The 15,685-nt window shown below is 39.0% G+C and overlaps 1 protein-coding gene across 5 annotated transcripts in view; it reads right to left on the reverse strand.

Annotated features, from left to right (window-relative positions):
- LOC136266343 (uncharacterized) overlaps positions 1-15,685 on the reverse strand; it is a 147,241-nt gene that overhangs the window by 10,947 nt on the left and 120,609 nt on the right. For all 5 annotated transcript variants that reach the window (XM_066061362.1, XM_066061365.1, XM_066061361.1 and 2 more), the window contains one exon: positions 12,987-13,079. In XM_066061362.1, coding sequence (XP_065917434.1) covers positions 12,987-13,079 — 93 coding nt within the window. The remainder of the gene's footprint in view (positions 1-12,986; positions 13,080-15,685) is intronic.

Here is a 15,685-nt window from a genome sequence, read left to right on the forward strand (position 1 = left end):
GCTGTACCTTGGCTTAACGAAGCGAAAAGTCGAATGTTTCAAGGTACAGTCAGTTTTAAAATTTTAAAAATTCAACTGGAATTTGTCTGTCTGCCTGCCTGCTGTAAGACCTGGTTGTGCTAGGTGCACAGCTCCAGAAATTTCAGACAGCTAAGGTAATGACGGAAGATTCACGAATTGGTTCTCTGATTACGATCTGTCCACTGCACCACGCTGTTTGCTTTCATCATTCATTCACTTCTTTGTTCTTCTAGAAGGATAATTAATAATTGTAGCGCTTAATAGTTGCGGCGTGCCACAACTCATACACATGATTTTAACAAAGTGTGAGTAGATGTGTGTAAGTAGTACCCAAGGAGTTGTCTCTAGCATTTATTAATACTGGGTAGTCGTTTTATATAGTCTCAATTACCAGTTTAGCTTTTTTTTGAGGTAGCTAGCTAATAATGTCCTTGAGGGGCGGATCCACATTGGGATCCAGACTTCAAAAAGCGAGGGTTCCACTCTTAATGGTGGACTATCCAGCGATGCTTTACTGTAAAATCATCAATATTTAGGCCATTATAAATGCAGCTGAAGCTTTTAACAGTTGCTATAATAGCTTTAAAAGACAAGACAATAAATATTTTTAGAGACGCTTATTGCGCACGAGGGTAAAATATAGCTGCTTCAACTGATATTTATACTATGTGGAGAAAAAAAGAGAGTATAATGTAGCTAGCTAGCTAACTAGACAAAAAGTAAACAAACTAGGTATTTAAAAAATATAATTTTTTAAAAGGAAATAGGGATTGGTATAGTATACATGCTACAAAAAGTAAGGAAACAAGCTCAAAAATGTTACAGCTGAAATGAGAAATGATCCAGCAGTAAAAAGTAAGGGAACAAGATTAGACGACTACTTGCTAAAATGAGACTCACTTTAATCCCTACTTTTGGCTAATTTGATGGTCTCATTTCAAGATGCTAGCTAGCCAAAAGTAGGCATTAATGTTGTCACTAACCTTGCCTGGGACAACTGTATTCTGTGATTCTCTGCCACAATCCGTAGCCTCACTTGTCTCCCAAAATCATCTAGCTCAACCACGATCTGTAGTTGATTGTGGTGAGTTGGTAGGTGTGCAAGGCCTCGACTGCTTTGGGTCAAGACTTTTTACTTTTGATTAAAGGCCAAGAGTAACATTACAAATTAGGTGACAAATACTTGGGCAGGCAAGAATGTTGGAGCAGGGCCAGCAAAATTGACCGTCCAAATTCTTGCTGCAGAAGCCATCCTATGAATGTGCTTATAAAGCAGTCATCCTAAGTGAGACCTTGCACTATCACACTGCCTCTAGAGGGAATGGAGGTGCTGCATGTGCAGCAAATGAAGAGCCTTGGTAAGTGCGATGTATTGGTTAGTAAATAAAGCCTTTTGTTTAAGTATGAAGCAGACTTTGTCCTAAATTGGCTCTTCTTAGTAGGCATACCCGAAGTGGGTGGACCTATATTTACCCTAGTGGTAGCGGTATAGGTCTTGGATAACCAACAAATAGCAACCATCTGCATAAGTGTGAACCAACATTTGCCTTAGTGGCAGCAACATTGGCTCAGTAACCAAGATTGTGCATGTAATAACAATGAACCAATATTTGCCTTAGTGGCAGCAACATTGGCTCAGTAACCAAGATTGTGCATGTAATAACAATGATCTAATATTTGCCTTAGTAGCAGCAACATTGGCTCAGTAACCAAGATTGTGCATGTAATAACAATGATCTAATATTTGCCTTAGTAGCAGCAACATTGGCTCAGTAACCAAGATTGTGCATGTAATAACAATGATCTAATATTTGCCTTAGTGGCAGCAACATTGGCTCAGTAACCAAGATTGTGCATGTAATAACAATGAACCAATATTTTCCTTATTGGCAGCAGTATTGGCTTGGTTACCAACAGTACATATAACAGTAACGGACCAATATTTTCCTTAGTGGCAGCAGTATTAGCTCAGTAACAACAGTGTATACATGTATAAAATAATGAATGTTGCCTTAGAGGCAGCAGCATTGACATAGATATCAAACAGTATGCATGTAAATACATATCTGTCTTAAAGTTACCATGTGAAAATATTGAACCCAACATCTATTTTAAAGTTACCATATGACAATAATGACCAACATAATTATGTCTTAGAATTACCATACGAGAATAATGATTCAACACTGAAGCAGCGTCTACCTTAGTCCAGTAGGATTATTATTATTAGTCTGTGATGCAGAGCATAGACATTGTGACAGAAGCATGATTGGGAGGGGAGGGATTGGGAAGAGCAATTGCCGACTCGTTTGATTAGTTGCACGTGTTACTGCGCATGTGTCAGTATTCTAATTACAGCACTGATACTCTTATTGATGCCCTACTCTGATAGCCATTGGATACTAGTATTTTTTTACCTGTATCACGGTGAGTATTACATCTGTTAGTTTCCAACATTAACTCGTTTTAAATGCTTTAAACTTCATTTAATGTTGTCATTAACCTTGCTTGGGACAACTGTATTCTGTGATTCTCTGCCACAATCCGTAGCCTCACTTGTCTCCCAAAATCATCTAGCTCAACCACGATCTGTAGTTGATTGTGGTGAGTTGGTAGGTGTGCAAGGCCTCGACTGCTTTGGGTCAAGACTTTTTACTTTTGATTAAAGGCCAAGAGTAACATTACAAATTAGGCGACAAATACTTGGGCAGGCAAGAATGTTGGAGCAGGGCCAGCAAAATTGACCGTCCAAATTCTTGCTGCAGAAGCCATAGAAAGGAGACCATGTGCACATGGGAATCTTTCACCCCAAGGATTCTGGCGCTTGAACTCGATGATGCTTATTGTTATACATGAATGCATAATACAATGTTTACAATTGAATGGTGCAAAGTTGAGTTACTTTCTATAAGCTGGGTGCTGTGTAAATGATGTCACTGAAGTGGAGGAAGGTGTTATGTACTTGTGTATTGCAATGAATGTATGTGTAGTCGCATAGAAAAAAAAAAATACTGAGCAGAAATCACATTGCGTCAACACCATCACCAGGTGAGTCCTTGGCCATGCTCTGTGAGGAATAGAGGGCCAGTTTGTGTTACTCTTCGTGCCAGATATGGAAGCATCCCTAGTATGGGGCATACAGGGGTGTCAGTTGCTCCCAAGTAAATTTGTACACCCTGTCGAACAGGTCAGTGTTTGATAGTGATTTAAATTTTTTTTGGGACTTGAGGATATTTCTATACAAGTAGGGTTGATTGGATAGTGTCTGCTTGATACTTAGCATTATTTCGGAGAGTGATCGGCAATCTGACTCTGTGGGGAGTCCAATGCTTGAGACTTTTTTTGATGCCACGTAAAAACTAGCTGAAGTCAAGGTGTGAGCTGCTCACTGAAAGATACACTTTGATAGTGGTGCAAGAGATGTTGACCTCAGCTAGGATGTGTGACAAATAGAATTACTGTTGATTCTGATGATGGCATTCGGGAGGTCCTAGATGTTTGCAGAAATGGATGTACTTTTTCTTTCCTGCAGAGTACGTTGTTATAGATGATGGGGTTAGTTTTTTGAGCAAGGAAGTGATCAGCTTTGCTGCGGAGATCGGCTAAATGTGGGACATCCAGGGTGGTGGCACACATCTACAGGAGATGATGGTGGTAAACGATAAGGATAACAACATGATTACAGTGCTTGTGGATATGTGGGCAGTTGCAATACATACAGCTTGGAGCAAACACACCAGTATGAGATTCTTGGTCAACATGCCGGGCATGCATGTACCGGTGTGAAATATACATATAAGCAACTAGGCCAGTGAATTATATAGGGCCCTGTCACATTTGCAATGTGCATGACATATATCCCATAAATATTATGAGTAGGTTCACGCGTGCCCACACACACGTTATTTGTACATACATCATGATTACATATACAGCTATACATAGAAATAAAATAGTACATGGATATCAAGTGCACTAGAGACATAGGTCCTGTTTGAAAAAATGTGGTGTATTCATTGCGGCGTAATGCAGTTGTGACTAGTAGCAGAGGTTACTGGGGCATCTGGATGACTTGGAGTGTTGGAGGAACTGAGGCGACATCTAGTCGAGCTGTCTTAGCGACACAATTCGAGCAAGGCAAAGTGGAATTGGCAGTTGGTAAGCAAGTGGCTGTTGGCTGTGAGACGAGGAATTGTTGAAGCTTGTTTCTTGACAGCAGGTCTGCTGCCGTGTTTTGGACTCCCGGAAGGTGTGAAACTGTGATGTGAATGTCATAGTGGGCTGTGAAAAAACAAAACCCGAGACATCTGAGAAAGTGCATCATTATGTTGTCTTTAGATGCACATTTCTGAATGGGCTCCACAAGGCCAAGATTGTCACAAAAGAGCTGTACCCTCTTTCTACTCAGGAATCTGTCCCATACTGAACAGCTGAAGATGATAGCAACAAGTTCCTTGGCCGTTATGGTAATCGGCTTCCACTCAGGGGGGCCAGGGGGAACTGGAAGCATTGATCTCCAAATCGTGCACCACAGCCCCATGTGCCAGAGGCATCTGTCTGTATCTGGTAATCCAACGAAGTTTCCTGAGAGTGGTACAGAAAACTGATGCCATTTCGGGATGTAATGAACAGTGTAAGTCGGATTTGAACTCAGTGGTAAGTCTGATCCGATGAGACAACTTCTTTACCTTATTTATTATTTTTAAAGCAAGTGTTAATGGCCGACTCTGCTGCAGTTAATGTGCACTTGCAACCGAACTGTAGAAAACCACCTCATGATCTCTAGCCCTCATATGTTGTTATGCCTTTATTAATGTAATGTGGAGGGCTGTTGATTTGGAGCTCCACTGGTAAATAGTAACTGTTGATTGGTGATGATGACAGATGTGAGGTGCTAACAATATATATATATATATAGCTGTTAAAGTATTGTCATTTGTTGTTCATAATGTTTGTTTTTGTATCAGCAGAAGGCTGAACACTTAGTGAAGCATGATGAAATTAACACACTTTGCATGCTTGACAACCATGAGGGTTTGAACTATTCTCAGCTAACTAAGTATTCAGCAAGTAAATATTACAGTGATGGACAGTTAATAGGTTTACCACAGTATGTATGTGTGTCTGCATCACCTTTTGTTTATCTGTGTAATAATACAAATAGACTGTAACACAACATAATACCGTACCATGGCTATGCTGTTACTGTGTAGACTTTGTGAGCATGTGTAATGTAATGTTGAATGGTATAGCTGGTGTAACGCTATGATCAGAATTCTGTTGTTTTTTTTTAAATTAATTTTATTTTAAAACAGATATTGATGGCTGACTCTGCTGCCATTAATGTGCACTTGCAACTGAATCCCAGAAAACCACCTCCTGGCCATAACACAATTAGAATTTGAAACTAGCATGGTACTGTTAATCGCAGAAAACACTTTTCAAATATTTCTAAAATTTTCCTTGTAATTCAAGGTTTATCGTACCCCTTAATGGGTAGGAATTTTTACCTATAATGCTATGTTTCAGAGCTTAATTTTTAATGTGACGAATGCACCCGTAAGGGAAAATTAGGTCACATATGTCTTTGCTATTACTTATAATCACTACTGTGTGGCAAAGGATGATAATAGCATGACCTTGCAATGGGAAATAGGCGGATAAAACTCCAGCTGTGCATCATTGCATTGTTATACAGGAAATACACTACTGAAGTAACTACTACAGTAGTAAAGAATGACTACATGAATTCTAGGTTAGCAACTCTGCGGCCAATAATGTTTGGCAAACAAGACATCCAAGATAATTATCACAAGAAACTTTAGTTTAGGTTGGTTAGAGGCCGAGTGATATCAATAGTTTACTATCAAGATGTATAATCAGTTTAGATCTTGTAACAAAATGTTTGGTAAGCAAGCTGCATTGACTACCACCCAGCATTACTTATTGTTTAAATTGGTTCTAATTGTCTACACAGAATGACAATCATTTTTTTTTGCATAAAGTTAGCATGTGATCTGCAGACGGTGATTGCTGGGACTAAGCACACTGACAGTATACCTGGGGGTTTACATCTAACCATTCCATTAGGTTTCTGTGATCATGTAGCCCCAATAGACAATTACTCAAACCCACAATTAGTATAATAAGCATGACTGATTATTTAAACCCACAATCGATTATTTTATGCCACAATGTGGCAATGCTGTATCTCTAGGGATGGCAGTTCTAAGTTTACACAGGTAAGTGTGTGTACGTATTTGGTTTAATCTGCCTGTATCCTGGGGTTACCATTCTAGCAAGTGACTCAGGCTATCTACATTAGGAATTTGCTAGAAAATATGCTAGGGTAGCCATAACAATTAATACCCTTTTATGAAAATAAACACATTGCATCATGGTGAAAGTAGGTATTACTTCAAACACTAACTTACGTATGTATGGAGCCCTTGTAGGGGGAGACGCTCGTTGTTGTCTTTCATTAATGAATGGAAGTCAACTCTTCCTTTGGCTGTCGCTCTGAGTTTATTTGCCTGTCTGGTGGGATGTTATTCATTGATAACAAATCAATTCATTGCCGTTCCATTTAGTCACTCTCGCTCTACTATCCTTCTGGTGGAGGCCTTAACTATCAGCCACCTGTCGACACGTCTCCAGTGTTCTGGTAGTGATGTCATCCCGAAGTCACTGCTATCGATTTCAGTAAAGCACGCGGTCTGTTGATTTTTCATGAATCACTATTGCCATCAGGTTGGCACTAATTTCACTGAGGCACCTAGTTGCCAGGTTGCATCTGAGTCACTCTCTTGCTCTGGAGGCTGTGTCAGCAGGTCGATTTCTCTTGCACCTCTAGTTTTACAGCGTCTCCGCGACTTTCGTGAATAGCACTCCCTATCTGGCCTTGAGTCTCACAAGAGGTCATGCCAGTGACAGCTGTGGTCGTCGTTGGGGGTGGTGGCAGCAATGGTAGGGGGACGCGGCGGTGGTGATGATCCGCCCGACGTAGACGCCACGGTGGTAATAGTGGTTAATCCTCCCGACGTCAATCCAGAGGGTGGTGCCCGAATAGCCGCTATGATTGCAGGGATGTTATTCATTGTTAAGGGGCAAGGCGTAGTCGTGGAACGTCGGCTTCGCTTCAGAGGCAGCTCCAGTGTGTCCTGGCTCTGTCCAGAAGTACAGGTGCTTGAAGGGGATTGGCGAGAAGCTGTAGCTTTCTTCCTCGGCATGACATTACGAAGAGCAATTGCCGACTCGTTTGATTAGTTGCACGTGTTCCTGCGCATGTGTCAGTATTCTAATTACAGCACTGATACTCTTATTGATGCCCTACTCTGATAGCCATTGGATAGTAGTATTTTTTTACCTGCATCACGGTGAGTATTACATCTGTTAGTTTCCAACATTAACTCGTTTTAAATGCTTTAAACTTCATTTAAAGTGAGTTTCATTTTAGCAAGTAGTTGTCTAATCTTGTTTCCTTACTTTTTACTCCTGGATCATTTCTCATTTCAGCTGTAACATTTTTGAACTTATTTCCTTACTTTTTGGTATATGTAATAGGATGGATGGCTGTGGTATTCGGGGTTAATAGTGCAAGTATTGTAAACAGGAAGGAGTATTCGCCGAGCACTATTTCCTTCCTGTTTACAATGCAAGAACTATATTAATCCTGAATAGTACAGCCATCCGTCCTATTGCAAATTAATCTGACAACCATAGTAACTGTTGCTAGGCAACAGAGTTTCAAAAATAACCACTTCAAAAGACCAATCACACCTAGACTACAACAAATTTGATACTGAAATTTGATTGGCTGAAAATGTGGTCTCTAATTCCCGTAGAGCCACGCTCATGTCCAATAGAGACCATGTTCTGAGGCGATACAAAACTATAACTATGTGCTTGTAACATTGGCAACATACGGGTGTTTAAATGGGTAGTAACAGCCGTACTGAATTAGAGGGAGGTGTAATGGGTTTGTTTGTACTAATCAACACTATATTACTTGTTTACAAGCAGCTGTTGAGGCACAATGATAGCAGCAATGAGTTGTAGTCCAGTCACTCGACTCCACTACTTCGAAACATAGAACACACCTGTAACATTGGCAATGCATGGGAATTTAAACGGGTAGCAACAGCCACGCTGAGGTCCCACCATGTAGAGGGCTTGTTTCCAGTAATTAGCCATACATTTCTTGTTTACAAGCAGCTGTCAACTCAAGGTACAATAAGGAGTTGTAGTCTAAATAAGTTAGACGTCAAGAACCACTGGGCTCTACAGGATTTAGAAAACCCTCAGGCCCTTAGTAGCGCCAGAGCGCAGCGAGAGCGCTACAGCCCAAGGCCTTCGAGTTTCCAAAATTCCATAGAACCCTGGTTCTTGACATCTAACTATTATTTAGCAACCGTTGCCTAGCAACTGTTGCTATGGTCTCAAATGACTTTTACCTTAGCAATGGTTGCTAGACAACCATATTGTTGCTATGCCTTGGGTATGTATCACTATGGTAACAATAGTTGTCAAGTTGGACATTTACTTGTAATAGAAACACACCACAGTATTTTAGCCAATCAAATTAGTATTACAGATTTTTGTCAAGGGACCTTGACAAACAAGTATAATACTAATTCTATTGGCTAACTGCTTGACGTATCTCAATATAATATGTCAAGCTGCTACTGAGAGTATTATATTGTAACACATTCGCTTGTTGGATTATAGCATGTATATTATACCAATCCCTACTTCCTTTTAAAATTTTAGATCTTTTAAAAAGCTAGTATAAATACAAAAGGAAGTGATATCTAATCAAAAACAGCCAAGCTGTAAAAAAAGGTGTGGCCCCCAAAAAGGCCATGGTGAAAAAGATGTGAAATCCAAGATGATGGCCTAGAAACGGCTGTGATGGTAGGTTAAGTGGCACCAAATTCACCTGAATTGTTGTTATTAAAATTTTTACCGTTAACCTACCATCACAGCCATTTCTTCACTGCCACCTTGGATTTCACATCTTTTTTTTACCATGGCCTTTCCCATTAACCTACCATCACAGCCATTTCTTGGCTGCCATCTTGGATTTCACATCTTTTTCACCATGGCATTTTTGGGGTTGCACTTTTTTTACAGCTTGGTTGTTTTTGATTGGATAGATATTATCATTATAATTATAGATTCATTGTGTGTGTGGCTTAACAATGATGCAGTGCATGGCTGCTGAAGGAGTTTTGGACATCAAATGCTATCATTTGCAATCTCAGAGTGTTTATAATCCAAAAATTTCCTGGGATACATGCCCCCAGACTCCCCCCTATCTTGTCATGTTCACTGATGTTGTATGTGCTTTGTAAATTCATTGTTATACAATGTCAGGTCATGTCAGATCAACTTCGGTTTTGATCTGACATAATGTCAGATCAATGAAAGTTGGTTGTAATCTGCTCTGCATGCTCTTAGCTATCTTCTAATTTATCTGTGAGATGGAAACAGATATGTCTAAGTAGGAGTAGTTTAAAAGTGATGTTGACACTTTTAATGATTGAACACTTTGTTAGCCCTAAGCACCAAAGCATAGCTATAGTTGCATCTTGCTAACAAACACCTTGACCATGGATTTCACTACTTTAACTACTAGTATACAGTATATGTGCTTCACTGCATTCATCTGCCTCTTGTTTAAAGCAATTATGAGCTTTCTGAAATCGCTGTTGTGCCAGACAGTTATCTTTCACCAAGCAATCAAGTCTAACCTACAAAGCTGCAATGGAGTTATATAAGAAGATACCTGGTACAGATTTTAATACTATGTAGTAGCAAGAGTATATAATAAAAATCAAGAGTGCCGAACGGTGCATTAGCTTGTGATTAATGATTGCATAAAATAACACAGATATTTCAGTAATATGTTTGGTTACACAAAATGGTACGTAATTTGAAATGCGTATGTGGCAATGGGTCTTTCTTTGCCAGTTTTCCGTGTTATTGTACATGTATTCAACAGTTATCGTACAAGGAAAGTGTAGTAAGGACCCAAGAAAATTCCAGCTTGCTAAAATAATGGTTGCACAAATGAGCATATTGCCACGCCATTTCTCTTTAATGCTATCACGTTTTCACTCGGTTTAGTGGCCGAATTGGGTTAAATACAGCAACCCTTAATGGCAATATAAACGAACAATTACTGAAGTATCTGTGTTACTTCACGCAAATCACAGGGTAATAATACACCCATTTGATACTCTTGGTTACTATTATATACTCTTGGTAGTACACAACAATGGCTCAACAAATTATGTTATAACTACATACCTTATCAAACTGTTCACTTTCAAGACGATACTTAGCTGATTTTGGTTGGAATCAGCCAAGTGTCAGTTCTAGCCAAATCAAGCCAACTGACATTTTGAAAAAAGAAACCACATAATTCACTCTTAAAGTTAAATAGAATCATACTTTGATTAAGCATTTATCTCTTATAGCCAAAGTAGAAAGTACTGCTAATTATCTGAATAAACAAACTCACAATTAATTTTTTTTGTAACGATAATGTGCAATCCACAATCAAACTATTTCTTGAAGAATTCTTGAAGCAGCCCCCTTTTGGAGCAGTGTTAAACAGTGGTTATAGTTATTTTATATTGCTACTTATTAACTAAATTTAAATTACTTCAGTAGGCTAGAAAACTCTGTGACACACATCTTTAGGCACCAATAACTATGGGAATAATCTTCCACATATGCTCTAAATCTACACGCCATCTTAAATTTGAATCTTTTCAATAACCTCTTCTGCAAACTGGTTATTTGAGGGGGACAATCAACATACTACTTTGAAGCCTTTGTCAATTGCAACCATGGTTGGATTTGGGAGGTGGGGTGGTGGCTAAGGGGCTGGCTAAGGGGCTGTAGTCCTCTTTCCTTTATTAACTAATACTTTGCCATCATGACCCAAATTCTCTATGTTTAATCAAAAGCAAACTTATTTCAGGAACCATACATTACTAGTCTATTTTTACTGCATGTAATACCACCATTTATCTGAGTTCAGTGTTGGTGACAAGACTTCTGAGTGTTGTTTCATGAATAAGTCTGCTTTCTAAGATGGTGACTACATCTTTATTAAGGGTTTGCAGAAATTCCACTGTCATCACAATTATGAACTCAATTCTGTGATTCATAATAATCCCAATTACTTCCAAGTTTGAAACCAAACTTGAACTTTTGCACTTCTGAACAAATAATACTGTGATTATATAGTTAAATGTCGTGGCTACTATTAGCCTAGTATCAAAAATTGGTACGGTTATTATTCAAAGGTGGCCACTATTAACATGCAGTGTAATAGCATAAGCAGCTCATGGCAATGGACCTGATCCAAAACTATCCAAAACCATACAAGTGCCGTATACTATCTGTTTTACGAATGCTATACTTTTGCTACATTTCCATGTCGCGTCCATGATATTTTAATTGGGGGTGTAGTTTGTACAGGAGCCTATGGGAGAATGGTAAGTTGAGTGTATAGAGTAGGTCTAGCTTTACGAGACACAAGTACTGTATGTTTTGTTGTTAAAAAGACGGTGTTTTAAGATGGCAAAAAGTTTAGCAGTAGGCTTTTTGATAATGTGCGCTAAATAGAGTTGGCACAAAGAACATGTTATCGCGTTAATCTAACATTCATCATTGTTTCAATTAGCCTACGTGCTTTTACATTGCTAAGTACATGCAAACATAGTGCAGTTACAGTTCATTAAACGAATCTATGAAAGTTTCTAATTAGCGCATGCAGCAAAATAAACCTGCTTTGAGGCATCATTCCTGGGTTTTGCCATCTTAGAGAGCTGTATTTTAAACAACAAAACAACATACTTGTACGCTTAACTCACCTTTCTCCCATAGGCTCCTGTACAAACTACAACTCACCTTTCTCCCATAGGCTCCTGTATAAACTACACCCCCAGTTAAAATATCATGGATGCGACATGGAAATGTAGCGAAAGTATAGTGTTCATAAAACGGATAGTATACGGCACTTATATGGTTTCACATAGTTTTGGATAAGGCCCATTACCGTACCTATTACAGCACACAAAAACTGTTGTTATACATGTAAGAAGAGTATGTGCTTTACTTACTTCATGTTTAGTAACTCTATTACATTTAACTGGGATGTGCACTAATAGGAAACAGCAGATGTACGGTATATGGCCTCTAGATAGAGACTATCCCCTTATTTTTTCCTAACTAAAACACTACCACATAATATTGCTGAACAGAGGCGTAGCCAGAACCTGGTCTAGGCCAGGGAATCAACAATTTAAATTTTAAGATTGAGATACTCCAATAGAACAGTCAATCACTCTAATAAAGCAGCTACACTATTCAGAGAAGCAGTGTAGCAAATATGCAGTTATGATTTTTATGTACTACATTAGTAATTTGGTGGAGGGCTGCCATTGTGAGTAGGCAGTTACCTTTTTTCGCTCTTGTGCCTTACCAAACCAGTGAGTCTAGATATGCCACTAGCCAGACTTTTGGTGATGCCAGGGCCTAGCAACATGACATTGTATACAATGTCATGCAGCTAGGTCCTGGCATCACCTTAAATGTCATGTAGTTAGGCCCTGGCATCACCATAAATGTCATGTAGCTATGCCCTGGCATCACTAAAAGTCTGGCTATACTCCTGCTACTGCATGGATAGCTACCTAACTCAAGGATAAGCAATCAATTCCTTAGAACAATTGAGGATTATGGATTCATATAGCTGTGATGTTTATTCAAGGGCAGTGTTTATGCTCAATCTTTTAAGGCACAGCAACCTTTTAAGGTGCGGTGTTTAATGGAAATTTGGTTTACACATTTTTTGCACAAGACAGGCCCTCAGGCAGCCATTCATAGTTAAATTTCTCACTGTGGCATGCTTAAAGATGTTATGCCAGTACACACATAAAATAACTTACTATTATCTTGATGATTAGCTGGAAATGCAAAGAGAGATGGAGGTAGTAAAGCACTCTGTATTCCCGGTTTGGGTTGTCCAGCCACAGTACCTCCTGTATACGCATGCAAAACAGTTAACTTTAAGCAAATGAAATTACAAACCACTACAAACTACATGTTTAGTTATACTACTGGCACGAGAGCACATACTATACAGGCAAAGCATGAGTTCCTGTGATATGAACTGTATGTTCTATGTGGGTAATTTACTTGCATATGCACATGAAAAATTGCAAGCACGCTTCGTCAGTGTATTAATGATGAATTTTGATAGCAAATAGTGATTACATAATTCAAGAATAACAAGCCTATACAGAGGATTCAAATGAATGCATAAGTATGTACACAAGCATACAAAAAGATTTGATTTAGTGTTCCATCAATAATCGGATCGGTATCAAATCGAAGCTGATATTGGGCATTTTGGCATCGATCGGTATTGGTTATAGGTGTTACAATACCGATTTATAGCCACTTGCACCAATCGTCATCATCATAACTATCATCATAAATGCTATGCTAGCAAAACGTGGGGTATAACAGGCTGAAAATAGTTTGAGTATTATTCTAGCATAAATGGTGCAGGAATTGCTTTGTTAAACATTGAGCAACTGCTACTTACTATGTTTGCATGAAAAAGATCGAAATACTCTAATAGAACAGTCACTGCACAACAAAATGTTCTAATAGAGCAGCCACACATAGCCAACATGAGCGGTGTGTAAATTATATGGCAATTATCGGTATCAGTATCTGTATCGGTGAAAGTTTACTGATAGATATCGGTATCGGATCAGTAGGCATTTTTCTGCATCAGTGGAACCGTAATTTGATTGAGGGTTTATATGCATGGTGAGCAATTAAACACAGGTCATTGAAATGTAAACTATCTCTAGTTTCCTAAACTTTATATTGTTCACAAAACTTAATACCACAATCAATCCAATGAAGTATGATTATATTATAGTGGGGAGATAAAGTTTAATTATAGAAATTTAATGATTTAGTATTGTAGTAATTCTTGGAATGCACTAACAAGTGGAAGTAGTACAATACAATATGATAGTTTGCTCCATTAGATACCCCCTCCCCCACCCATAAAATGCTGCTGTCAAAAATCATCATAGAACTAAATATGTGACCCAGTCTGAGAAAACCAGTCTTATTGCCCATGTCAGCAGATTCGATTTTTTACCCAGGACACAAAGCTACATAAATAGACTATCTAATTCCACAATCAAAATCAGTTAGACTTGAGTGGTCTGGTTTTGCTGGCTGCGTTTCCCAAGCCCAGTGGCGATCCGTATGTGTGGTGTGGGGCCTTAATAGAGCTCTGGTCAGCCTGGGGATGACTGCATGTAGCTGTACAGCTCTGTGGTATTGAGTAAGTACCTCTGCTGTGAATTTCCTGTCATTTTAGCCAGTTTTGAGACTTCACTGGCCCAAAGCTTGGCCTAATTCATCCCTTGGCCTTCCTTTTCAATTTTTGAACACCATCTTGCCCACCTTCCAGGGCCCCCGCCTCCCACCCAATTTGCAGTCGCCTGATACAGTCAACCTCGGTTTAAAAACTATCTAAAATGGTGGGAAACTTAGCTGTTGGCTACTTGCACAGTGGATGTTCTGGAAGGTAAGGAATTGGTGTAAAACGTGTGAAAATTTGGTACACATAGCTTTAACCATTGGTGAGCTACAACACACTAAATACTTAAAACTGGCGTTTCTCGATACTTTTAAATAGGCGATAAGCCCGGTTTTCCCAGACTGGGTCACATATCATATGTGACAGCACCTCATCTTAATGTATCTAATGTCAAATCTAGCATTAAAACAAGAAAAATACTCCAGAACACGATTAATATTTAATTTAAAATTCACCAAACCTGGCTTTTGGTCTACCTGCTTACCTGACCACTGTCACAAGGCTAGAGGTCAAATGAAGCAGTCAATGGCCACCATTTCACACCACAATAACAAACTCACATATGGCATATGTCTTTCAGGTTCTGACAAGTGTATAATACCCCTTTGTTCCTTGTATTTATCTTTCACCTCCATGTTGTCACTTTCATTTATACAAAGAAACCATAACAAGGCATTAAATTTTTCCATTTCAAAAATTTATTTATATTTAGTCACCATGAAATCACGTATTCAATAACCACAAAAGAATGCATTTGAAGCATTTATGCTATTGTAAGAATGGGTAGATAGTAGTGTAGTGATGTGCGATATGAGATATTTAAACCCCAGTGTGTGGGAGTATCAAAGCGCCGCGCTGGGTTATAACTACCATACAGCTAGACAGAGCGGCGCTGCTACTGTACGATATATTAGTTATCACCCAGTGATAACTAACTTATCACCCTGTTGCGGAGCCACTCAGTCTCTTTCGTGACATCATAATAACCGCGAATGGCATTGTTTACCAATGGAACAAAAAGCCAAATAAGGAAATATTGATACAAAACACACCAATACAGCACTTAAAACTACCTAAATCTTACAAGAAAACTGTTAATCCTTTACACAATAACACTACAAGTTACCAATACCGTGATAGCTAGTTTAACAAATGTCAAGAATAGTCCGTGACGATTTTCGCTCCAGCAATCACTCCCAACGGTCAATATGGTGAAGAACTAACTTCCTCTAGCTT

This window comes from Dysidea avara, chromosome 9 (assembly GCF_963678975.1).
Source record: "Dysidea avara chromosome 9, odDysAvar1.4, whole genome shotgun sequence".
In the NCBI taxonomy this organism is placed as follows: domain Eukaryota; kingdom Metazoa; phylum Porifera; class Demospongiae; order Dictyoceratida; family Dysideidae; genus Dysidea; species Dysidea avara.